This window comes from Amphiura filiformis, chromosome 5, assembly GCF_039555335.1.
Source record: "Amphiura filiformis chromosome 5, Afil_fr2py, whole genome shotgun sequence".
NCBI classification, from domain to species: domain Eukaryota; kingdom Metazoa; phylum Echinodermata; class Ophiuroidea; order Amphilepidida; family Amphiuridae; genus Amphiura; species Amphiura filiformis.
Genome location: NC_092632.1, coordinates 39,253,052 through 39,280,585, shown reverse-complemented (window position 1 = coordinate 39,280,585; position 27,534 = coordinate 39,253,052). Strand labels below are relative to the sequence as shown.

The following is a 27,534-nucleotide window of genomic DNA, read 5'->3' as shown; positions in this document are numbered from 1 at the left end:
AGCTATCAACTTTGTACGCGTATGGAGGAGTGTCTTCGTTAAAGAACGCCTTTACCAACACCTTCGGGAAACTCCTTCTATCCGTTTAAACTAGAAATCCCTAGAATAATACTGGTAGAAGTTATTACATTCTTTTATGCGGTGTTTCAAGATATAACGATGCGTTTTAATATGGAATGTGCCATTGAATGGATTTGTTTAACCCGGCTCCCCCCTTTTCCCGCCAGAAATAGTATATAAAGTTTAATTATAATAATCAGAATAATTAACACACCCTGAATTATAACAAACGTTAAATGAAAGAACTTCACATTCGTATAAAATTATTTATACTCAAAGGATTACATTAAATTTGTCTGTCTCTTATTCGTGTTATTCTGCCCTTTACATTCAATGACAATTGTGTGTGTCTTTACATTCAGGCGTGCCTGGATATACACAATATATTCCAAAACATTCAATAACATGCGCTGATTCACATTTCTGTTTCATAGTATTTGAAAAAACAACAACAATGTACCTGTTGGTAAAATATTGGTCCCAGATTAACTGTACAATAAACATAATACCCGTGATTGTTTTGTTTATTTATTTTGGTAGTACAATTTGAAAGAACATTAACAAATCCGTCCATTGACATGTTCTAAAGTTCATTAACATAATGTAGAACTGCTTTGAACCGGTTCAATAGAAATTGAGATAGGAAGCCACTTTCTTTCCCGGCTTTTCTTTACGGAAATTGTCTTGTTTCGTCACGTTATCATCATGGCGATACTTCTGTTTGACAGAGAAATAACACATGAATGTGTAGACACGCGAAAGAGTCAAGCTTGTCCATACTATTGTGGAAAGTGGTCTTTGAGGTATCTGCTTAATGTCTCCAACAGATTGGCACAGCTCATGACGTGTGTTTGTTTTAAAGTTTATCACCTTTCCAATAAGTCTTTAACTTTAACATGTTATTAAAAGCAGAATGTTGGTAAAGTAAATAAAGAGAAAGAACTCTATCTCTTTTAGGCATGTCCTAAATCGTACATTGTATTCCTTTCTTCATGTTCATCATTGCTAGGGTCATGCGCACAAAGGACTTAATACTGTATAGTAAAAAGATCCTCTGCGTTTATCTGCTTCAATATCTTTGGTTTTGTCGAATGTGATCATGGTGCCTGGCTAATGAAGACACGTTAAGAAGCTTTTCAAGTTTTATAGACAAGGTTGACTCCGTTATTAAACAGTATACGCTGCTGAAAATAAAGTGTAGTAAAGGGAAAGTTTACCATTACAAGGAAAATTTGGACTGCATCAGCTGTGTATTATACTTCATAGCCGGGTGTATATCCGCGTATACAATTAGTATAATGGTTACTATAGTCATTCGCTAAGTCTGGAACATCTCTTCCCGGTGTCTCTTTGCCAATCTTCGTCCTTCATTTTACAAGACATGTCCTCCTTACATCTATCTTTGTCAGCTACAGGTATACTGGAGTCCTGAACCAGCATTGTTATACTTGGCTCAGTTTGTTGCAACACTAACATCACGATTACAGTTATTCTGGTATTCTGACTTTTAACAGAACTACTTCATGGAATGTCAAATGGGTTTTTGATACTCTGAGATGAATTGTTACTATAAGTTCTTTCCTTAATTTCACACCTTTCCATTAGACTTACTTGTTCCATTATGGTGGTTGATAGTTATCCCTAAGTTAAACCAATGAGATGAAATCTTAAACACTATGTCCGTTATCGACGCGGGAAAATAGAGGAAAAAACTAACAATAAATTTCCATGAGAAGGGTGCAGGGAAGTATCTTTCTCTTGGACTAACGGAGGTGAGTGCATCTGTGAGATCTCGCATTACCGGCGATAGGTCGCTCGATCCCGTTTCGCTAAATCCACAAAGATGTTTGACGATGGTGTCAAAGTATTCTCTTCCGTAGTCTTGCCTGACTCTCTCTGACATGGACTCCCAAACGTTCTTCATAAAAGTCTCCACTGTTGATCTTTGGAAGAATCTTGTTGCACCTGTAAAATATACAGATTGAGATGAAGCATTTTATTAGTTGAGTTCATTCCAAAGTATTTGGATTTATTCATAAAGTGTTACACAAGCTCAACATTTTATGGCACTGACTAAAACATAATCCATGATAATAAAAGTGTCCAACTCGCCAATGTCCTGATGACAAGTCTAAAAGAACTTTATAATATGCAAGTACAAGGTTAAGGTCCTGACAAGTCTAAAAGAACATTGCAATATGTAAGGACAAGGTTACCTACCCAAATCCTAGCATAAACATTAAGTAATTGCTGGTATTTAGATACTGCACAAACCTGGCCAGTTGGCCTGGCCAACGATGTTAGATCTTTGCGTAAAATTATAGCATTGATTTGGTAAACACACTCTCAACTTTTTCAGAAGCATCGGTTTCATTATCATGTTTTTTGCCTACAAGTTTTCTATTCTTTTCATTTCTCTCTTTTTAAAGGAAAATAATACGTTCCTTGGGCCCTGATACGACCGTGTGACTATTGAACTTTTGAGAGCACCACACCTTTTGTTAGTAATCGAAATGAAGCTGAAACAATGCGCGTGTGAACCACTGAAATGGCAAATTTCAACAATATCGTCAATGGTTGAACAGTTCAATGGCGAAGAAGACGACAACGAAAACAAACATTAGTCGGGAAACAAGTACCATGAAAAATAACTCTTTTGTACCTGTAAAGAATAAGTGCAGAATGAACGAGCAAATTTCGTTTTGTGGTAAACATGGTAATAATGAAAGGCATGCTACCTGTTTCAATAAAAAGTTTGGGACGTCGCGATGTGGTTTTACGTTGACCTGTGAGGCATATGAATGCATGGCTCATCTCGAGAAATGACAGCGTATAGCTTTAACCTTCTTCATGCATAAATAGTATTTTAAGCAAAATGTTGTTTTAAAATGCAAGTTACAAACTGCAACATTTTGAGACGTGGTTTTTTATATTTTGTTTGCTGTTTTAATAATTTTTAAAGCTTTCTGCCAAACCACAGTTAATACCGTTGCACTCCTTAGAATTTGTGAACTCGAATCTAAATCCAAATAATTTCAGTTACAGCTAATAATGCAACATATAGCCAACTTCAAGTCACTTTGACACAAACACAATCCAGATAGACATGAGGAACTTGACATTATTAAACCAGAATCTGTGATTAAACTGACTAAAACCACCTTAACCTCATGAATTGATCATTATCCAGTGACATACAGCAAGCCCTCGTCATTCATAAACCCTTAAGTCATATTTGGCAAAAGAAACAAATCGCAACCACATTCAAGGCAACGGTGAAATGTCACAAAATCAAGGTTATATTTTGAATCACGAAGAATCTCTAGGATGACCTGAATTCAGTCACAATTTCGATTATAATTGGTGCACATATTTCTAATCACTAAGGTCAATCAACTTTTGGATGAAATGATTGATGCGTATAGGCCGATTCAAAACATCTTTACTTCTACAACTTTTGTTTGTAGGGTCAATGACTCAAGACCTTGTTTGACTTCATATTTTTGTCAGGACAATCATTGGAAAAGGAACAATATAATAAATTGGAGAAGAAACAGTTGTCATAAATGTCGACTTGTTCAATTATACGTGAAGTAAGAAATTTACACAAAACATCTGTTAAGATAGGGGTTTGATTCTTGAAAGATGTTGCGATATCATGATATGACATCAGTTTTGGCACCTTTATGTTAAACATATTGAACAAAGTTAAAAATATACGAACCTCCCCTAGGCGTGTTATTTTATCACAAATTTTATTGAAAGCATGTCAAAAGCAATTGGTTTGGCATAGATTTTCAACTGTTCGAGTCTATTTTAATTGTCTTCCAGTGTTGTGATCCAACCTGAATAACCCGATTGGACAATATGATTAATGCAATCTCACGATGGTATTCAAGTTCATCCGACCTTACAAGTTACCCTACAACTTTCAACACCCTAACCATGAACACTAACCTAACCTCAACACTTGTATCATCAGAAGTAGTGATGTAACAGGATTAATTACCATAGCGATCGATGAATGCAATGCATTGCCCTGCACTATAAGTAGGCTGCACTCATCACCTGTCATGTCTGTGTATGCAAATCATAGATTGAATACAATAGAGCTCTTTTCAAAGACACTAATCGTGCAGGTGCGAGTGGAACGTATACGGACTCTGCATTATGTGAAATTGCCTATTGTTAACTGTAGAAATTGCCATATAATTACGATCCTGGTCGTTATGGCTATTCTTCGATAATCAATATGCGATGCAGTGTTACAAAACGAAACATTCGTCTAGTCCATGGCAATACATTCGAATATTGTTTTCACCTATCGCTATGGTAATTAATCCTGTTACATCACTACTTCTACAATGAATATCCTTAATCCAAAGGCACTATGTGTAGACGAGCCTTTAATCCTGTACAGTTGCATGGAATGATATCATGCACCATGATAAGTTACCTTTTTTAGTACCTTGGTGACAGTATATACATAAGATAGTATCATTCATCTTGGAAGTTCTGACCAATCTTGAGCCCAACTCTGATTTTGCATGTAAGGTTTCATTTGTGGGTTGTTGTTGGGTTTTTTTCATGGGTAAGTCAAATGCTGAGCAAACGCACAGTATTTGCAATCTTCTAAAAGACAATCTCATAGTAGCCCAGTCAAATTATTATGAAATCACCCACCACTAATTGCAACAGAATCCATTTCACATGCTTCCATCTCCCAAAAGCTCACACAAAAACATATTAAAAATCCCGGAAAATCCAAGAAAAAGGGGGGAACAGTGCCTGATTTACATAAATCCAAAATGGCCGCTTATGCAGGGGGATAAAGGTTGATGAGACGGGGTCAACCAGCTGAGACGAGGTTATCATGCATATAGTTATTATCGTAATTACTGGGTAATTGAATAGAAAAATGGAAAACCACTTTAAAGGTGTTATTGGGAAGCAATCATCCTTATAATCGGATTCTTCGCTATATAGATCCATGCAAGGGAACTAAGTAAACTGATTATCAGTTTTAATGTGTCTTGATGGCCACATGGCCATCTCTTGGTCATTTGTTGGTGGCCACATGGCCACTCAGAGACAGATTCTGGTGTGCACTATCTAATAGTGTAACTCAAGTTCAAATCCCGTTATCATGGTTATTAAAATGAATACTAGCTTTAGAAAGAAAATATTGGAAAAAAATGACTGCTATAATTATGCCAAACACGTTTTAATTAAGTATTTTGTGGTTTCTGCACCGGTGAAATCCAAGCATGCGTGTCATAAAATGCAAAATGATATCAAAAAGAAAGTTTATCATCACTTTCAAAGCGTTCATGGTCAATTATAGTATACCTATACATACCAGCCGGACCGGACAAACGACAGGTGTCAAGTGACCAATTGATCTTTGTCTTACCTGCATAATTTCCCGGTTCAATGATACACACATTAACACCCCATTTGAACATCTCACATCTGAGGGCATCTGACACAGCTTCTATAGCATATTTAGACACAGAGTAGGGAGCTGTACAAGGGAAGCTTACTAAACCGCACATACTGCTCATCATTACAATACGTCCTGTGAAAAAATTGAAAATGGAACGAAAATTTTAATTAATTGGAGGTTCTCAAATCGTTATAAGATATATGTATATAAAATCAATAAAGGCATAAAAAGTCGCAAATAACAAGCATCTAAATTGTCTTTACATTAAGTGTGTCGTATAGAGTTGAACTAATGTATATTGAGAGAAAGACATAATTTTGTGTGATATTTAGAGAATAAAGGTATTGTTTTTAGCCGCTGGAGTGCATCTATCGTCTCATGTAACACGGGCGACATCATTCGCCGTTGTTTTACGCCAAAAATAATGATGTCGCCCGTGTTATATGAGACGATAGATGCACGACAGCGGCTAAAAACAATACCTTTATTCTCATTCTTAAACACTTCAATTCAAATAAAAATATCATACAAATTTTAATCAAATTAATCCTACATTTTGCAAGGAATTACCTAGGGCTTAAAATCGATCAGTCCTGTTGTTGCTGTGCGCCTCCGATTGGTCCAAATAGCGAGTACGGGTATCGCGTCGACGCACACGCGCTGTCCCGTGTCATATCACACGGGTAAAGATGGTAAGAACCAATGTAAGATTGCAGGAACGTTCTCAAGTGTTTAAGAATTATAATTATCGTAACTCTAAGTTTGGCACATCTTTTAAGATGTTTATTAATACGGTTTATTGCGTTAAAACAATAACAGGTATAAACAAATATATGGTATTGTTGGCTTTTAACTGAAGAGCTCTGAATATGAGACAATTTTGCACGAAATTTACTATAAGCAATTGGTGCCTTTTACCTTATAGGTAATACTAGTAGATATCGTATTTATGAGGTAAAAGGCCTAGATGCATTATATCTTTCAACTTAATAAGACCTGAAATTATAAACAACTTTAATAGCTTTAAAGTTGAAGCCGATAACGTGACTATCGTCTTACAATAAAATAATTATGATCACTCTCTATTTCAAAGGTCACATAAAAAGAACAAATTCGCATAAATCTGTGAATCATCTAGTGCGTATCGTTACCATAGCTGGTTGGGTAAGGCGGGCAATGACCGACATTTGTTTGCCTGACCTCATTAAGGACTAGTAAACAAAAATCTATGGATCACATAAGATTGCCACGTTCGTGATAATCCTTTGTATGCTTGTGTACAAAGGGGACACAAAGTTCGCAAAACGCTCTCAAAATTTATGTTTTTAAATACTCATTTTCACATTTTGAAGAATCATACTTAATATCAACATAAGTATAAAGATCTCACACATCCCTGGTATCAGTGCAGTGGTTCTTAAGCGGGTTCTTAAGATAGGGCCTATAGCAGTTGCCAGTTGTATTTTGGACAGACTGAATCTTGACAGGACTTGAGGTTTGTTCGGTAATCCAGTATTGCGGTACACAACCTTAATCTTCAAGCACGTAGCTCTGGGCACGTAACATCTTTTGACGGCGAACGGAATGCTCTACTTTCAAAAAGGCACTGTCAGTACCGCTAGTAACTTCTAATAACCTTTCTGATTACCCATATATCGAAGACAAAATTATAACATTTAACCATAATTGGCATTATAATCGGTATCATATTATTTTATGATCATCAAAACATATCTAAGATAACTGGATAAACATCTTCAGTTATTCAATCCCAATAATACATGCTTTATTTAGCATAAAATCGTTTTACTACAAGGGAATAAATGGTGTGCAACTGATTAGTCAATTTCCTTATTAATCGAGTGGCAAATGTGGTTACTTAGGCCGAGCTGTCTTCTGATGACTTATTTTTGAATATCTCCTTTGACAGAAACTGGTTAAATGTCAAAATCTTATCAACTCCTATGACACGGCCGGATGAATGCGGATTTTTAAATAACGTCAACTTACAACCCACAAATTGCGAAACTCTTTTAATAGTTTACTGTACACATATCCTGCTAATGCAGTGTAGGGGCTACACATCAGTATAACAATTTGATTAAGTTATGTAGTTTTCCGTTAAAGAGTAACTTGCAAAAAACGATTCAATTATACGAAAGCTGTATATAGTTTTGAATGTTCGATAATCAAGATACTTTTGTCCTTTTCTAATTATATTTATAAAACTGAATTGAACAAGATACATTCCATGGATATCTTTTAGCGTGCTTTAAGGTCACTTAACCATAAACTGTTAACAGCACCTTAATTGTTTTAATTATTCTACCCACACCAAGTCTTTATAAAGGCATCCAAACAATAAACGTTATACCACTGTTAATTTATCTTAAAGAATAGTTTTCATTCAAATTATTTTCGCTAACGTAATCTGACGACACATTAAATTAATTAAGGGGAGTGTACCCACGGAAACTTTCTGTTCAGGGGAGAATTTAGTCAGCTTTCAAAAACCACCACTACCCGAATTGCCTTATCATATGGTGCTGCGTCAAAAGGATAATGGGACCACTTAAATAGCCCTATTCACTTATTGACACTATTATTTCCCGAAACGGTTTCAAATTTAATCATAACATAACATAACATATAACATAACATAACATAACATAACATAACATAACATAACATAACATAACATAACAGAAAACTTTTGGTGCGCTTTTCGCTTTTACAAGCTCGTAGCGCGTACAAAGTATAAATAAAAACATCTTAATTAAGGTATATGAATTTAAATATGCAGAAAGGTAGAAACAGTTCAAAGAAAGTTGCATAAAAATAACTATGTACACATTAAAACCTATAAGGCTATATCATGTACATAGGACCAAATTCATATCTTGTTTACGAAGGTTTGGTTATAATATTTGGTTAGAATTTCTTCATCTAAACAACTTAACTTTACTCAGATACTGAAATGAATTTACAGCACCTTAATTGTTTTAATTATTCTACCCACACCAAGTCTTTATAAAGGCATCCAAACAATAAACGTTATACCACTGTTAATTTATCTTAAAGAATAGTTTTCATTCAAATTATTTTCGCTAACGTAATCTGACGACACATTAAATTAATTAAGGGGAGTGTACCCACGGAAACTTTCTGTTCAGGGGAGAATTTAGTCAGCTTTCAAAAACCACCACTACCCGAATTGCCTTATCATATGGTGCTGCGTCAAAAGGATAATGGGACCACTTAAATAGCCCTATTCACTTATTGACACTATTATTTCCCGAAACGGTTTCAAATTTAATCATAACATAACATAACATATAACATAACATAACATAACATAACATAACATAACATAACATAACATAACATAACATAACAGAAAACTTTTGGTGCGCTTTTCGCTTTTACAAGCTCGTAGCGCGTACAAAGTATAAATAAAAACATCTTAATTAAGGTATATGAATTTAAATATGCAGAAAGGTAGAAACAGTTCAAAGAAAGTTGCATAAAAATAACTATGTACACATTAAAACCTATAAGGCTATATCATGTACATAGGACCAAATTCATATCTTGTTTACGAAGGTTTGGTTATAATATTTGGTTAGAATTTCTTCATCTAAACAACTTAACTTTACTCAGATACTGAAATGAATTTACAGCACCTTAATTGTTTTAATTATTCTACCCACACCAAGTCTTTATAAAGGCATCCAAACAATAAACGTTATACCACTGTTAATTTATCTTAAAGAATAGTTTTCATTCAAATTATTTTCGCTAACGTAATCTGACGACACATTAAATTAATTAAGGGGAGTGTACCCACGGAAACTTTCTGTTCAGGAGAGAAATACCCGAATCGCTTTATGGTGCTGCGTCAAAAGGATAATGGGACCACTTAAATAGCCCTATTCACTTATTGACACTATTATTTCCCGAAACGGTTTCAAATTACATCATAACATAACATAACATAACATAACATAACATAACATAACATAACATAACATAACATAACATAACATAACATAACATAACAGAAAACTTTTGGTGCGCTTTTCGTTTTTACAAGCTCGTAGCGCGTACAAAGTATAAATAAAAACATCTTAATTAAGGTATATGAATTTAAATATGCAGAAAGGAAGAAACAGTTCAAAGAAAGTTGCATAAAAAATAACTATGTACACATTAAAACCTATAAGGCTATATCATGTACATAGGACCAAATTCATATCTTGTTTACAAAGGTTTGGTTATAATATTTGGTTAGAATTTCTTCCTCTAAACAACTTAACTTTACTCAGATACTGAAATGAATTTACTTCATTTTAATATTTGAGGTTGTTAACAATGGTTTTTACTGATTGACAGTTTTATATTTCTTTTATTCTGTTTTATTTGAGGGCTGTTTTCCATATACCTTTGGATGATTTGTATACAAGTCACGTAACACCGTGTTGGTAAAAAGGCGTACTAAGATTTGAGTTCACTCTCCGGACATAATCAACTTGAATAAAAATGCAATTTCCTTTCCTTCTAAGTCAAGGTATAGTGGTGGTTCAACAACTACATCCACATAATAATATCTGGTATATTACCTTTTGATTTTCGTATGAGTGGTAGAAATGCTTTTGTTACACGAAGAGTTCCCCACAAGTTCACTTCAGCTACAGTTTTAAAAGCATCCACACTGACCCATTCTACCTCACCCATTCCATTCACAGCTGCGTTGTTTACTAGTCCCCATAAATCTGCAGACAAGACAAGAGAAAGCAAAAATTTATTCCATCTTCAGCGCTACCTGGTCCAATTACTTCTAACCAGAATCGGTAGAGCTTCAAGCTGGATGAGGTTAACAACTACTAGTATATTGGCGCCAACCCATCAGCGCTATCATACTGATAGCAGCTGTTAATGCCTTGCATAGTTCAGACATTAAAAAAAATGAATCCTGTGAAATGAACCTTACGGACGATACGTCGTTACTTTGGATTTCGCAGCTTAATGCGCATGTGGGTGTGTTTCAAACCTCTTCAAATTTTTCAAGTTTGTTTGTTTGTTGGGAAGAAGTGAGATACCTTTAAACGCGCCAAAATATAAAGGCATTTGTATAGGTTTGCCTCCGCAGTACTTCGATCGTGTAATGTTAAAAACAACTCTTGTTTGTCCACATTGGGCTATTCCAGAAAATAGATGCACACCCCCTATAGAGGAGTTCGGATATCCCGACTTTTTGTCCAGTCGTGACTGGTGGAAATCCAGACTTTTAAAGTGCCCAAAGGCAAAAAAATCCGGCAGAACAATAGTTCAAAATCAGAAATCCTCAATTTGAGAGCTCATTTTTAACATTTCCGTGATTTTTCCTTCATTTGATTGGATTTCCAAGTTTTTTCCAGTAACATTGGCAAATGGAATTCCAGTCGTTTTCAGAAGGCAGACTTGGAAATCCGGAAATATCTTTGATTGAAAATTTACTCCTCTATAGGGGGTGTGCACCTATTTTTTGGAATAGCCCATTACACTGTCTGTTCCCATCGTTTTAATTAGAGGTAATAGAGAGCTTACCAACTCTTTAACTTCAATCATCTCAAATATAATTAACACTAAAGCACTCGAATCAAGTGGTTATTGAGTTGTTGACTAGGGGTTGCTAATGTCGTATAACAACCCCTTAACCCATACCGATTTCGCCCACGTTGACTTGTATCAAGTGCTCTTTCAAATACATCCGCATCTTGTTGAGAATTCGCAACAAGATTGTGGTCGGTCTATCTATTTGACCACTAGCATATGGCTGTAAGAAGCTCTTTTTGTGGTTATTGTAATTGGCTCATGATTGAGAATGTATTTAAATGTCGACCTGTAACCCAAAGTCCCATAAACGAAGAAATGTCAACAGGTAAGGTATATATACTCAGTACACTGGCTTCAAGTGTGTGGTTACGGTGGTTTACCATTATGCTCATCATTCTAACCTTAAGGGGTTTCGAATGTCATTTTGTCTCCTATGTTTACATACGGATAGTAGTTGATCAACAAGGTTGGGGGAACAGTTGATATACAGTTCAAATCGATAGGAGAAGTTGATCACATTAACCACTAGCCACTGTGTGTTCTTCAGGTACTTCAATTTGATCTGCTATCAAATATTTTTCCCATCTCCGATTTGAACTCTAGCTGTTCTTGTCAACCTTCGCCGTTTGTTGTTGATCAAAAGCGTGTAAACATTGGAGGCAGAATGACATGCTATAACTATGAGGTTAGAATGATGAGCATAATGGTAAACCACCGTAACCACAAACTTGAAGCCAGTGTACATGGTGTACTGAGTATAATAATACCTATAGTTCAGTTGATATGATACATACGATATGTAGCGTTAGTTTTTTAACACATGTGTCACCTTCATGTTTTCCATTAATTAAGCTACATATGAGTGATTCTTATTATAAAAAAAGGGCAGCAAAGTTCAAAGTTTCCTTATTACGAAAATTACTTTTGTCAAGTAGTTAATCTCGTTGTTGATCACAGGAGAGAGTAAGATCCTCAGGACCCTTGACGTGCTATTCTGAGATTCGAAAATAAAGTCAATCGCTAACGGCACGTCTTTGGTACTTGCTTTTGAAAAAATATCTCTGCTTAAATAACTAAACAATAGGTTAAGCTTTTGTTTACAAGAACATTTGAGTAATAATTCTTGAGCTTTTTTTCACGAAAACTTAACTCAAGTCCGCACCTGTGCTAGTCCGTTGATCTCCTCCTCACTATTAAACAACTAATCGCTTTAATTCTAGATACTTGAACATATTGCATTGTTTCTTGGTGTACTTTTTATTACCAAATTTCCCTTAAGGTCACTGAGGATATCTTAAACAAGGCACTTGATCATTTAGTTACGAGCAAGCAACTCCTTGAATTGAAGGTTACTTCATGAACTTGACCGTTCGAACGTTAACCTGGCCTGAGTCGCCTTTATTTCACATTGACCTCTTGTTAACGATTCATTTAGCGTAACGATTTCAAAACTCAATTGTCGTTACTCATTTGAGCTTTTAACACTTTTAAAAATCTGCATTTCTTTAACATGAATACGCAAGAAGACCGTAAGTCCACTTGGCCCCTCAACATGTATACACTAAAGTTGCGTATAGTTTCGTATAGTTTGGTAATGTTTTATACATGTTCAGGGGCCAAGACAAATCTTTCACAACCTTTCATTACGTTTTCACCCTGGAACATGTATTAATCATTATAAAACCCTAAGAAACTATACGTAACTTTAGTGTATACATGTTGAGGGGCCAAGTGGACTTACGGCCTTCTTGCGCTTAGGTCTTTATTTCTTTTACATGAACATATGCTATAAAATCGTTTCAAACGACAAATCGAGGAGCTACGGTTAATTAGCAAGAAAATGGTTGAGATGAAAGCATGTTGTACGCCTTGTTGAAAAATCTATATAATGATATGTAATTACACAAAGGGCCGGCGGACCAGGTGGATCCATTTCCTATCTCAGTGGCAATGTTTCATCCATAGTATTTTTTTTCATCTGAAAGACCATTGACCGTTACTGCTCGTTACGCAATATTACTTCCCAACCATTTCTCCTCGCTTCACAAATGGACAATGTGTTTGCACTTGACGTTTGTTCAAACTCAGAGCTTCTTGCTTACATCTCTCAAGTTTTTGGACGATAAATATCAAAGTTTGACGGCAGCGTAATCCTGCGTATAGGTGATCTATCGCAGAAATGTGTAGTGTCATCCATTTGGCTTCAAATTACCAAAGTGCATTGGCTAATAGATTGAATGGGTTAATCAAACGGCAGCTTTTTTGTTGTTGTTGAATTATTGTGTGAATGGAACTATGTGATTTTGTATGCATTTGCAGATCTTTGAGCTTGAATGTTAGACCTTTTCGGACCTTTTATATCCCAGTTATTAGTAAGCCAATAGGCAATATGGTTGAGTAATAATTTATGTGATAAAAACTTTCGGTGATCAAATAAGGAGTCGTAATTGCATGTCAAAATATTTCAGATGACAATTAGGGCATAGTTTGATCAACTAGTAATCGGCTGGAATTGTTAGGCTTTTGCCACTACGCCGAAAAGTAGATCCACGTTAAGAGTAATCTATCTGATCTATTTTGTGTGTGTTGTATAAATTAGATATATAGGACTTTGAATTAATAATTTGTGATATTTCTGGCAATACTTCTGTCACAAGACAACTCTCGAAATTAAATATATTGATATTAATCCGCGATGTTATAAGGCCCGCCGATTACGAGCTGATCAAAATATAGTTATCGGTATCTTTGCGTACAGTTGGTAAAGTGTTTACTGACATCCACAACTTGGACATTAATATCATGTTTTTCAGTGCTCTTGCTGTTAATATCTAATGTGTTACCTAATAAAAAAAATCTACTTAACTCCATTCAATTAGATATACACGCATGGCTTTAAAAGCCATCTATCTCATAACTACTACCGTGTGAGGTTAATCGGACGTTTTCCTTTCAAATAGCCTCACAACAAATAGCGATTGTGTAAATAGGTTTATAGATGCTTAATTCTATAGGTCTCTAGATGCCTTTCGAAGAATAACCCCAACCTTTAAATGTAGAGACGAACTCGTGACAAAGCTTTTAAACAGATATTCCTCGAAATGTATTTTATGATCCATCGCTTAACTGATTATAGTGTTTAATTGGTTTATTTAACTGGTAGATCAAATCTTTTCAACGCACTTAAGTAAAATTAGGTCAAAACCCTCGAAGGATTTGAAGCATCATTTGGAGCGTGCAAATTTGGACACCGCGGACTTTTTAAGAGTGCGGTGTCTTCAAACATGGAATAATAGTAATTTCACCGGCCATATATTTTTCATCTTCTTATGTTGTAAGTTGATAAAAGGGAGCATGCTGTGTACTACAAAGCAAGAACAAATCTAAATGTGACAAACTCAAACCGCTGAATGACTCTCAATTCTATTAATATGCATTATATCCGCAAGCTACTTTGCTAACTCGGTAGATGAACCCAAAATTGTCCTATAAATTTTCCTTTGGACTTTTATTTAGTTATATGGCAATCGTTATTACAAATCGACCATATCACTGAATAAAACCCCCATGACGAAGTTTATACATTTTGGCTTGAACACTTTCCGCCCACAAACCGATGAGCTATATTCAAAACATGTCACTATCACAGGGCAACAGTATAGTAACAGAATCAGTTTGAATTGCAATTATATTATAGTATCTGTATACAAATGATAAACCGTAAAGTGTTGCAGACTCCAGAGACGTTCTCAATATGAGTACTACTGTATGTAACATACTTCTACAGATCTGTAGACATGAAGAATCATTGATCTATTTCATGAAATTCCGATTTCATTAGATTTTATGTATCAGGAATATACTTCACGTATTTAGGTCCTTCAAATGTCACACTGTATTCATTTGAATGGTCGAAATAATTCAAATATTCTATAAAAAATAGATATAATAAATATATAAGTAATTTATATTCTTTTTAACGAAAATTCATAATTAGTTATAGTACTTCAACGAGTACGCCGTCGGTAATCACAGTAACAGTGCAGCCGGTCTCTGCGTGAGTGGTCGAGTTTTCGGCAGATGTATAATATGTATCTCAGACTTCATGAGGACTGTGTGCAGTACCACACATCTGACGAAAGCTCAACCACTCGCACAGGGATCGGCTGCACCAGTACTGTGATAACCGACGGTGTACTCGTAGGGATACTATAATTTATAATAAATAATGAATATAATATTTGGATGCTCGGAACTGTCGAATTGTTCTCAGTGTTTTTACCATGATTTACTTGAAGATATTTATATTAATGTTCACTCTCTCGTATTATCTGTCATGCATGTGCACATTTGTTATATCATTACAATTATTCTACTTGCAAATAAATGCTAAGGGTTTCGTCACTGTAACTTTTGACATATTTCATAATATTACTTTGATGTGTTTGCGGTCACTCAATTTAATCCACAGTCTGGTACATTTATGTTTGTTGCCGAAAGCAGTTGCAAAAACAATATATGTGGTACACCGTACAATGTATCTGCAACGGGCAATATCATTGTATGTTCTCTATTCAAATCGATTAGCATGATTGTTATACCTAAAGGGCGTTTCTATGTTCTATTCAATGCCATACATTACTATGATGTATAAATTCGTGTTTAATGCTCTATACAAACGACTTGGAGTTCAATAATGTTGCCAATCATTGATAAAAATGGCATTTCTATCAGGTAGCATATCAGGATATTAAATACGATTAAACACTTCACGATGTCACCGTTACATGTAGTTGCTTTCCTAAAGGCCTATATTACAATCCCAGCGGCCCTTCTAATAGTTGAAATTTAACTGAAAATACACATAAATTGAAATAAATATATAGGTTTGTAGAGCAAAATAATGTTGTTGCTCTCGTATTGTCAGTCAACATATCGGAAATGCTCATGAAAGATCGTACCATTTCATATATAGTTTGTTGGACAATTTTCAGTCATGATGACTGAAATCTCAAGAAACAATAGTTTGAGTCATCAGGTGGAACAAGAACATCGCCGAGCAAAGAGACCAGGTGTGTTCGCATCATTCAACAGGTTTGTAAGAACAATGTCGTTGGTGACATCCAAATACTTTGACGGGTATCCTGGTTCTAATACGGTTTCCTTCGAGAACCTTGCAGGATATTGGAGACGCGAGTTAAGGTGACAGATACATCAATCAGTAACGCTAGATATCAGTGTCTCTTCTGATGCTATTGCCCTCTCTGTTTTCCTCTGTGATTTCAAAATGTCTCACAAAATGCTACAAGTCTCTGTAAGAATGATCTACATTTGATGACGCCGGATTGGTCAACGACCGCAATCTGCTAGTACTAAAGCTGCTTATCACGATTTTATATGATTTTGCACTGGTTTTATGATTTTATCAAATATATTGGAACATGCATATATCATGTATGCTCCAATATCTGTGATTTTAGCTTGCAGAGAATGTTTTGAGGCTGGCGTTATTTTTCATATGTTAACAAATATGTAAGTTTGGGGGATCCAGAAATGGTAAAAACACAGCATGTACAAGCTTTATCAACTATTGATACCCATCAGTTTTCATTGATAATTCATGAGTCTGGCACATTAAAATTCAACATTAGATCCAAATAATTTGCAAATTAATTGTATAACAAGTTATACATTCTGGACATTACAAGAGTAACCAATGTTGCATATTTTGGAAGAGGCAGGTTTTTCAATAAATATCAAAATTGATGGGCACCAATGATTTTGATTCAACCTGTATACATAGGATGAATCTGGAGATTCCTCTGACATCATCCACATCTCACTAGGATCCACAGCATGCTCATCTATCAGGGCACATTTCTTTAACCCCAATACAGTTGCATATTCATTGAATGACCTTTGGAAATTTGGGTACACAAACTCATACTCCGCAACTTGAGGTCAAATTTTGCTCTCTGGTTGTTTAATTGAGGTTATTGAACTATGCCATTGGGATGAGGCCATTGTGGTCCATAGTGTATGGATACCCTCGTGATTTCTCTTAATTTCAAAAATAGTTCAAGTTCCTGATGTTCATATTAACCCATTTATTGTCCGTTATACCTATAATCGAATGACTGTCAACATGGTGAATTTCCAAATGTTTAATAGTGTATATAAATAGTCGTGATCTATGTTGAAATGAATTGAATTACTTTGTTCTAAATGTGATTAAATAGGATCAATGAATCAATTTGTAAGATCTATTAATATCTTCCAGTAAAGGTTGCTTTTGCATTGCAAAACCTTTGGAAAGTGCTTTTGACAAAGTCTTTATTTCATTAAAGAATTTTGCTCATTTTTGAAGAGGAACCATACCACCAATGTCAGCTGCATGGATCTGGATGGCCTAAAACAAATTTTTTTAATAACATTATGTGATGCACTGTGCAGATTATAAGTGCCAACATATCCCATCTACGCCTTTGAACTAAATAAGTTACAAGATGGGTGTGGCGGGCGGTGCAAACGTCTTTGTGACAGTGGACTTAAGTCAAGGACTTAACACAGGCACAGAACTGATACCGTGGCGCATAAAAGTAATAAAATAAGGACACAAACCCTTAATTCTCGTTAGGATTTTCAGAAAAGGGAGCTCTCTATTTGTACATGAAATTTACCCCAAGGCATAGGAACCCATGTGCGCCATTAGGCGAATCTTTACGGTAAATGCATTTCAATTGCGCGATTAACTTTATGACAGGTATTTATGATCATTCCAGGGCCCATTTCACGAAGGCGTATTATCGATCTTATTAATCCATATCAATCGTAAGATCGATCGTAAGTCTTTATGAAACGGATCCCAGGAGAGTGTCAAATATGGAGCATAAGTATTACATAATAATACCCTCCAATAACAATAGCTTCACGCACTGCGTTAATCTCATTATATCCCTTTGTAGCCAGCCTGGATGGATCAGGATGTCTATATACGATCGTAGCTTAAAGTTATACTCAAAATGAGTAGGGTTTATGCCATTGCACGGACTTTGTATCGACACGGCATGATGTGATGAGAGGGTGGGTCAAGAGGGTCTTCATTATCAATCACTGACCCATCTGATCCTACCCTTATGAACTAATTATGATCAACTTAAGCATCAGACCACACTACGGACTTCATTAGAAGGTCTTCCCAATAATTATTCTAAATGAAAAACAAAATCAGTACAAATCGCTCTTAGGGTTCAAGTTTGCCCTTAGGAATACCGAGATTGAAAAAAATGAGAGGAAAGGGCTAAAACAGGAGAAACAAGAAGCGGCTCCGGAGGGAATCAACGATACGGAAGTACCGCTTTGAATTTTGATTTGAAAAAGGAAGAAGTCAGGAGCTTGTCAAATGTGTTGTACAATTCGCCCGACTATTAATTGATCTAAACCGATAGGCCAATGAACCCAGCCCCCGGAGAAGCGCATAAGTCAATAAAGAAAAACACAGGGTCAGCAGGGGGAATGACCGTGCGCTCGACGGCTCCCTTGGGAATTCTTAAGAATCAAAATTAATATATATTAATTTTTAAAAATATTGATATTTCATATCAAGAAAATCGCACTTCGTTTAGACTAAATGAAATTACACGGATGTTTGCAAATAGCTCGGGTATGGGTAATTGAAAATCAATGATATAAAGCGTCAAATTAGATCACTGATGTGAATGACTACTTAAGAAGTTGGGGATGTCACTCATATTTGTACGATTATTAATAATGATATTATAATTTACATAACTTGCTTGTCATTTTAATCCACTGTGATTATATCATTTCGTAAAAAAGTGCAAGTAACCGATGTGAAGCGACAACGCCCGTTAAGAATTATTGACACAGATTTTGTAATTGAGGAAGAATTCTTAATTTATTTCAACGAATATTATTTATCTTCTCACTCGTAATGATATTTAGAGTTATTGAATATGACCGGGAAAAAACCCTGGAGAATGATTTATGATGATGTCTGATCCAATGAAGCTTTCAATTTGCAAACTGGTATGAGAGTGCGTTGATCACTTCAGCACGACAATTCATCAACAAATCAACGCACCCCCTGCAAAAACGAAACATATCTAATCAATATATAGCCCCATGCACGGATCTTTTGACCATTTGTTGGCACAATATTTTTAGAGCAGGTTCTTTACCGGGGTTCTTTAACTTTATTGACAAAGATTTACTTTTGAGAAATTGAAATCAACGCAAACATCATTATAATCATTATAAACGTCAAATTCACAAATATTTACTTATCCATGGAAGTAAGAAGATCTTTGAAAATATTTGACGACCTTTACTTTAAAAATTAATGATTTTATTTGCTTCAGCACGGTAAAGTGAACATGTAGAGGTGTTTAATGATTATAATCAGGAGGATCCATCTAATATAATTATTACAACCTTATTAATTCACACTGATGCTCAACCTTAATGCTATGTATGCGAGCTGCGACTGCGAGGATCTATTTTTACTTCTTTCACCAAAAGGTATGTACCACACATTTATTTGTCCAACATCAACTGTTCATGATATCTGTGATTCGCGATGGTACTCCTGAATAACCGTAAATAAATGGATATGGACATCGAACAACAGTATGTGTGTCAAGAATACTACTAGTGATCTTTAATTATGGATACACATCCATCGTTGTGGATGGAATGAGGCAAGGGTGTCTATTTTCACCTAAATTGTTATTCATATATGTAAAGCGTGTTGGTGACATTGTGATACTGTACTCATACAACATTTGTATAATATAACATACATATAATGAAGATTAGGCATATAAGTATAATGTTTAAATCAAAAACCAATAATATGGTATAACAGTATAGTTATTTATCAGTATGAAGCAGCAAACAATTGTTTGTGCAAGTTATATAGGAGAACAATGTTGTTTTGCTGTGTACGCATAGTTGATCATGGAATGCAACACAGAATGATCAATATGCATTCAATCGAAAGCAAGGTACACAAATTCAATAAAAGATGCACTATTTTTAGATTCTTTGTATCAACAATAGTTCAAAAGTCACCGTTTCTCCGTAAGCCTAGCTGACATCATTTGAAAACAATAATAACGAAAATAAATTGGAATATGAAATGAGCATCATCATTTTAGAATATTCTCAGGAATTCAACATTCTGCTAGATGAAAGATGAAAAATGTCACTTTTATTACGAATTCTCTTGTATTATGACAACCAGATAAGTTGAAGAGATTTGCTGATTTACGAACTGAAATCAATATTCATGTGAATGACTGCGGAACAAGTAGATCATGCGACCACTGACCACTATAATCAGTCGCATGGACCGGGAGGAAAGCCTTCCATGATACGGTTGTTGGAACCCGCCCCTGGGCCAGATTTACAGCACAAGAGAAATCGCCGTCAAATTTGAATAAGCTCACACTGCATGCAATGAACCCACTTGACAGTTGACAAGCTATAATGAAAACTTGACTCAAGTGATTTTCAATTAGAAATGCTTAGGGTTTGTTTTCACAAGCAGCCCCGGATGGTTTGGTCGTGTTGTGATGTTGGTACTTGTCAATTACCTGACCACGCCTCAATAATAGGTAGTTTAAGGTACCTATTGAGGATTTGCGTACCGTGTCATATCAAATTAAATATATTTTCTTTTCATATCATTTGTTTGTCTGTAATAATGTACTTTTGTGATACCAGAGAGTTGTTTGATTTTACCAAAATGATCAAATTTGCGAAAAACGAGAAGTGACAGACTCATAACCATTTTGATTGCAATAATTACTCTTAATTATAGTTGTAAAGCCTGTCCTTTATTTTATATCTACAAGTCAAAACTTTCAATACTATTACTAGTGACACGATATGAAATAATAAATTGTCCTTCGTTGAAGAATGACTCGTTATAATGTAAGTATATGCAAGCAGTGAGCAACTGAACATGCGACAGAACTTCATTTAATTAAAAAGATGCTATGCTAATTAAGCCGCATAATTAAGCACCTTAGAAACATCAAAATCTCAAATGACATTATTTTCGCTATACTAGCTCCCTAGAAGTCTTTTCTCAGTTGTACTTAATGACAGAACATTTACTTCTATAAAGAACTTCAAACTTGATTTCATAGAACGTAGGTGACCATGTCAACATGCGAGTTGGAATTTTCGCATATCACTATTTGCAGTAGTCATTTCTCGGGATCATTTTAAATCATTTAGAACACAAGAACCACAAGCGCCAAAACTTGTCAACCCTTTTGATTTGACACATATTCCATATTTTACTAGATTTCTTATTAGAACTTTTATCATGTGTTTCAAACTTCTTCACATTTAGCACACAACGGTGGAATAGGTTTGTAAGGAGTGAGTCCTTTTGGGCTGAGTAATGGTACTAATGTACTTTGATTTTTGCATAGCTAATATGTTAATATATTATAATATTAGCTGTTAATATATATTGCACTTTTGATTTACCTTGGGACTTCTCGGTTTCTTTGGTCCGTGTTGGTCTTTGCCCCTTAAGACCCAAACCCTCTCCCCTGCAATGACTCCTAACTCGAACCAGGTACAAGGGCATCAGCCCAGAACGACCACTGCACTGTCCATCCTTTCAGTGCATAAGTCATTGAAACGATTTCCTTATTTAATAAGTTCAGCATCATCATCGATAATTACGGATATGTATTATTTGCAGTGAAATGTCCGCATTTCCCCTATTGCAAGGCTGTGGCCGATGGACGACCTCTCCATTGAATAACGAGTCAATAAAGCAGTATTAGAATATGTATAAAGCTACATAAATATGCGAAGAGATTATGCTTTCCAATGTTTCAATACAGGGTACTGTGTTGTTTTACGTGTGGGCATTAAAAACTTGTAACGTCTAAGTACAATAATTAGAGATTTGATGTTCATTCGCGATGCGCTTTACGGCGGAATGTATTAACATTTTTTTGAACGCTACACGTCCGCCTCGGTCAGAGTCCGCCCGACGTATTACCATCTGACCATTCATTGCTGACCAATTGAAATCCGTGCACCTCGCCAACCAAATGAGCTATGTTTGATTTCACCATATTCTTCTGGAAATCTCAATATAATTAATCTAATTCAATGTCAAAATGTTGATTTCCAACCAAATTGACGCCTTTTCTTGCTATGTGGATATGTTAAGTCAACAGTAGACGCAATGACCCAATATCTTACATTAGAAAACTTTTTAGGATAATAGTTATCTCAACATAGTTATCTCATCACAGAATTTTATCAATATTGCTGTTATTTTGAATTTCTTTTATCTCATAAAGTATAGAAGAATCATTTAAACTATAGAATGATGCAAATTACGTTATAGATAAGGTTTTCACTATGCCCTTAAGCGATTGTGGCTAACGATTTTGGAAATGTCTTTATTGTACGAAGAGTATACTTTATAGGAAAATAGTTCAAGAAACATAAATGTGTAATTGTGATACGTGAATTGTAAAGGGTAACGCAACTGACAGATGCAAATCTTTTACGGAAATCATGTTATACGGTTTAGTGACTATCCCTGAATCATTGGACAATGTCACGGTGAAGTCGATCGACTCTCTCAATTTCACCGCGGAAAAACTAGTATACACAGAAGACTACTAAGATTTAAGGGTATACTGTTGACAGATTGGACAGTATTCAACCTATTTTTAAGGTACACCAGTTGCCTGCAAGTGTACTGATGTGTATAGTTCTGTATTAAGGTTATTAATTATTTTAAACTGTTGTGATTTGGTAGTTCACAGCATCTTACGAATGGTAGTGAGCTTTGGCAAAAAGTGCATTGCTCAATTCATGGCGAGTGTGTAGAAGAATGAAAATATCACAGATATACTTTTATAGGTGATGCGGTTCTTTAGTTACGTTGTAAAGAGGGCTGAAACAACAACACTTTTGTAAAACGTACATAACTCATTTACAACAATAAATTAAGCAAGTTTGCAAAGTATACGATTTGTAGAATGAACTTTTGCAAAACATCAAGGTGTTGTTTTTCAATAATATATTGATCTAGATAATGAAAATCAAAGTTTAGGTTGCTTCGACCAACAATACCTCGTCTACCCTTAAAGGCTGCTTCGCTTAGGATGTCCCAGATATAATGCCAAGTATCATGAGTATATACATTGGTTGTTTGCTGTTTGCTGAATGAAATGAATTAAGAAACCGAATGAAATAAGTTTGAAATCCATGTCACTTCCCGTGTCACTTACGATGGACGGAAATTCAATCGTGTGATATTTGGAACGGCCACATTTGCATTTTGCAGAATCTTGCCCTGAAACTTGACAGTGTTTCTAGTGTCATCTGGAGTCATAACCTTTACCAGGTCTTTAATTCCGCTGATTTAGATGTTGCTTCTTTATTAATATGACATTTATTTGGTGTCAATAAATATGGATTAGGGGCCTATTATCTTCTTTTCACATGAAAAATTCCCTAAACAGCCGAGAGACCCCGATTCATGAATGGCTTCAAAAGTTCCTAATGGCGCTATGGGCTCCCTTGACATAAACTGGAATTTTTGACACAAACTAAAAGGCGGCCCTCCCATAAAACAAATCCCACCAGCAAATAAGGGCACATACCCTTAATTCTTGTTGGAAATTGAGGGAACTCTCTACTTGTACATGAAATTTACACCAAGGTAAATGAGCGCCATTAGGATAACGTTTACGGTACATTGTACGCCACTAGTTATTGAGGAGTATATTTGACGGCTAGTCTACCTTAAGAGCTGTTAAAACCAAAGGATAAAATTTAAGAGTCTGTTCCAAACATTCAAAGCCTTTCATAACTTAAGACAATACTTCCTATGCACTGAATCTGCTGTCACATTCGAAGTGCCTCGTTCCAAAAAACAAGCTGGCGACTTGCGATCGTTCATTTTCAACTGCAGGGCCTCGCCTCTGGAACGAGTATAGCTTACCACTGCACCGTCCGTGGTCAAGAAAATGATCACCTCCTTCAAAAACCTTCATAAGACCTTCCTCTTTCCCATGTAGCTCTTTCCCCTTAATAGTCTTTCCTCTTTTAAGCGTTTTGCCTACTTTGTAAAAGGCAGTTAAGGCGCTTTGAAGTCTCATTTATTTATGTTTAATGTTTACTGTTAAGACGGGCGAGGCCATGCAGTTGAAAATGAACGATCGCCAGTCGCCAACTTGTTTTTGGAACGAAGCACTTCGAATGTGTCAGCAGAGTCAGTGCATAGGAAGTATTGTCTTAAGTTTATGGAAGGCTTTGAATGTTTGGAACAAACTCTTAAATTTGATCCTTTGGTTTTAACAGCTCTTAAATTAGCCATCAAATATAATCCTCAATAACTAGTGGGGTATATTGTGGAAGTTGGAAACTTTGGTCATATATCATATTTAAATATATAATAAACAAGTCACTAATTCGTCATTTCTGAGAGTTGCCGCAATTCAAAAGAAAAATCGTTGCTGTGTTCGTAACGTTAACGACGTCGACCAATTCAAAGCGTGTTTTTTAACGGTCAGGTCATTGACCCCATCAAGTTGAAATATCTCGACATATTATTGTACAATTTTGCTTTTCAAAATCACACACATTCCTTTCGTATCATCATAATCAAAATACTTGCAAAAGGTAGGAAAGTGTGCTGTTGGTATTCTTGATTTTATTTGGTATTAAAGAATTAATACGTAGCACTTTATATTGTGCATGCATGATATTATGTATGAATTATACCGGAAGCGTTAGGTCACATTAGTTGTGAAGTAAGAAAAAAGCTCTATTGAAATCTCTAAATCATATCAGTTCAAACAAGGGGAAAATCCCACAAATTACTTTGCAAAAATAATTTACAGCAACATGCACTTAATTAGATTTATACAATAGAAAATAATTGCACGTTAGTTACACATAATGCACACAAGAAAATAATCATTTAGGTCGGTCGTAAAAACTGAAAATTTTGCCTTTGTATTAATCTATTATATCCCTGTTTAGACATCCCAACACGCACAGGTGCAATTTTAACATGTTTTAAGGCAAATACTTGCATAGATTAAAACTTAGCTTAAACCTCAATTTTATAGAAAAACAACAACAAATGTACAGTGAGAGTATAATTAAATTTAAGTAATAAATACATTTCAACTCTTCTCTGGAATTTTGAGAAAACGATTGACCCACTCTTGTCCCGGTTATTATTGAATACTATTTATTTAATTACTATCAGCTGATTATCAATTTTTTTCCCAGGAATCACCTCACCATATAAATTTACTGATTTAACGTGAGCACACATACTGACATAGCTGTCTTGTTATTTTCATTGACATACCATTGCATAGGTTTTTCTGACAAGAAATTTGACACTAAACAAAGAGCAGCGTTTTTTAATTGTAAGCTTCATTTTGTAATTTAGCATTACTATAAGTCAGGGTTTGTGACTTGGCGGTCGTGACCGAGTGTCTAGGCCATTTCTATTATTCCAAATGACAATTATCTTTCTTTTTGTTGTGATTTATGGCGGTAAACTTCAGTTGGCAGCATGAAATCTATAGAAGAAATAAAAATATTTAGAATGACAAATGCATGCAACGAACTTGTGTGCTGAATTGTATTTTTTCAGTCAGATAGCAAACGATTGTATTTTGCACGTAAACCAATAATTGCATGAGGTCTTGGAAGCTTATTGGATTTTTTGACAGTATGATACCTGTATAATATAAGGTTATAGGTAAATAACTTTGCATATTATGCTAAAACCAAAATGGATGAACGCTTATTTTAACACACGACACATAAAAGGGACAGAAGAAGGAAGCTAACTTAAACCATTGGAATTTAATGGTAGCATCAATCAACGTAATTGGACCAAAGAAAATAAATGCATGCAAAAATACGGACACCAATACTAAGTAGTGGCACAAACCTCAAATTAAAAAAGTTAACTTCAAAGGAAATTCGACTAGATTAATCTTTAGCAAATCACAGGTGCAGTGTTCAGAATTTAAAAAGCACTACGATTTACTTGAATACTATAGTGAATGCAATGATTGAAATGACCCAAAACTTTACCTGTGCAGTGCAATGACGTATTGAATCGACCGTTCAAACAAACTCGTATATCAGTAACCAATGGAAACTGGTACTCATAAGAGCTGTACTGAGAACCCTACTGATATTATGTTGTAAATTCCTTAAAGTTGCTTGGACGTAAAAGGAATTTGAATCAAGCTATTATTTGAATGCAATATAAGTGTAAAAGAAGATGAATTTTCACAAATATAATAAACGTAGAAATTCACTTACTTTCTCCGGAATCTTGAAGTTGTTCCTGAACTTTCTTAAAAGCAGTTGCTACTTGCTCTTCATTTGTAACATCGAGTTGTAGAATTTTGACATTCTCAGAACATTGTTGTCTCAATTGGCAGGCACCAGGTCCATCTTGAAATAAACAACCAGCAAAGACTCGGAAACCAAGTGAATCTAGTCTCTTAGTTAATTCATGACCGATACCGGTATCACAACCTGTTATCAGTACAGCTTTCTTGTCCAAATCTACATGTTCCTCACAAGGAGTTGTTCTTGCAATATAAGTCAAAACAAAAGCAGGGATCGCAAAAATTATTTTCATTACCCAAGTAATAGGTAGAATATATAAGAGACAGAGGTAGCAAACAAGGAGTACGTATAGCTTCATGATGATGTCGTTTGGCTGTAGCAGACGACACTAGCAGACGACACTGCTGTCCTGGATGTTTGACGTAAAAAGTAACCAAGTACGGTTTAAGCACTCCCGCTCGAGTGACGACGCCCTTTTTAACAAACCACCGTAGCATCTGCTGATTGTTGGTCTGAAGCCGGGTCAATTGAGGACAAACCGCACTTGTGTGAGTAAAGAGTTGCTATAGCTGCATTACATTCGGTGTGCAATCACTGATCCGGCCAAAGAGAGCGGTGCTACACTAGTTGAAGAACAGTTTCTGACCATTATAGCCGATGATTGGTCGCTCCATTGAATGACTACCTTTTTACCCAACGTCAAATTAATAAATATCTGCAATAGCCCACCAATTGCAAATTATTTTGCTGAACTCCTTTCGAACTATTATATCTCGACTTACGCAAGATACTGCTCCCTGTTCTTGAAATCAATCTCCGCGTAATTTAAATCTGAAAATAATGAAACCCGTACATAAAACCGCGTTTATCATGGTCCCTTTCGCTGCTGTATCCTATGAATCGAATCTGAATTAAGGAAATAGTGCCAGACTTAAGTCAAAAGAAACATGCCTTTATCCACACGCTTAAGTGATATTAAGCTGGTGCATTCAGGGTTCCAATGATATCTGTGCATGCGTGCATGCTGACGA

At 35.5% G+C, this 27,534-nt stretch overlaps 1 protein-coding gene across 1 annotated transcript; it reads right to left on the bottom strand.

The window, feature by feature from the left end:
• Positions 1-341: 341 nt before the first annotated feature.
• On the bottom strand, positions 342-27,534 carry LOC140153102 (D-beta-hydroxybutyrate dehydrogenase, mitochondrial-like). Its single transcript, XM_072175726.1, has 4 exons — positions 26,471-27,534; positions 10,126-10,278; positions 5,474-5,638; positions 342-2,025 (listed from the first exon to the last, which is right to left on the bottom strand). The coding sequence occupies exons 1-4, from the start codon at positions 26,859-26,861 to the stop codon at positions 1,649-1,651; spliced, it is 1,086 nt and encodes a 361-aa protein (XP_072031827.1). The 5' UTR covers positions 26,862-27,534; the 3' UTR covers positions 342-1,648.

Bases quoted from the DNA above. Each gene is read 5' to 3' on its own strand.
- LOC140153102 (XM_072175726.1), bottom strand. From the start codon at position 26,861: ATGAAGCTATACGTACTCCTTGTTTGCTACCTCTGTCTCTTATATATT. The intron at 10,279-26,470 runs GTAAGTGAATTT...TCTTGTCTGCAG, and splicing joins ACTTCAAGATTCCGGAGAAA to ATTTATGGGGACTAGTAAAC. The intron at 2,026-5,473 runs GTAAGACAAAGA...TATATTTTACAG, and splicing joins TGAACCGGGAAATTATGCAG to GTGCAACAAGATTCTTCCAA.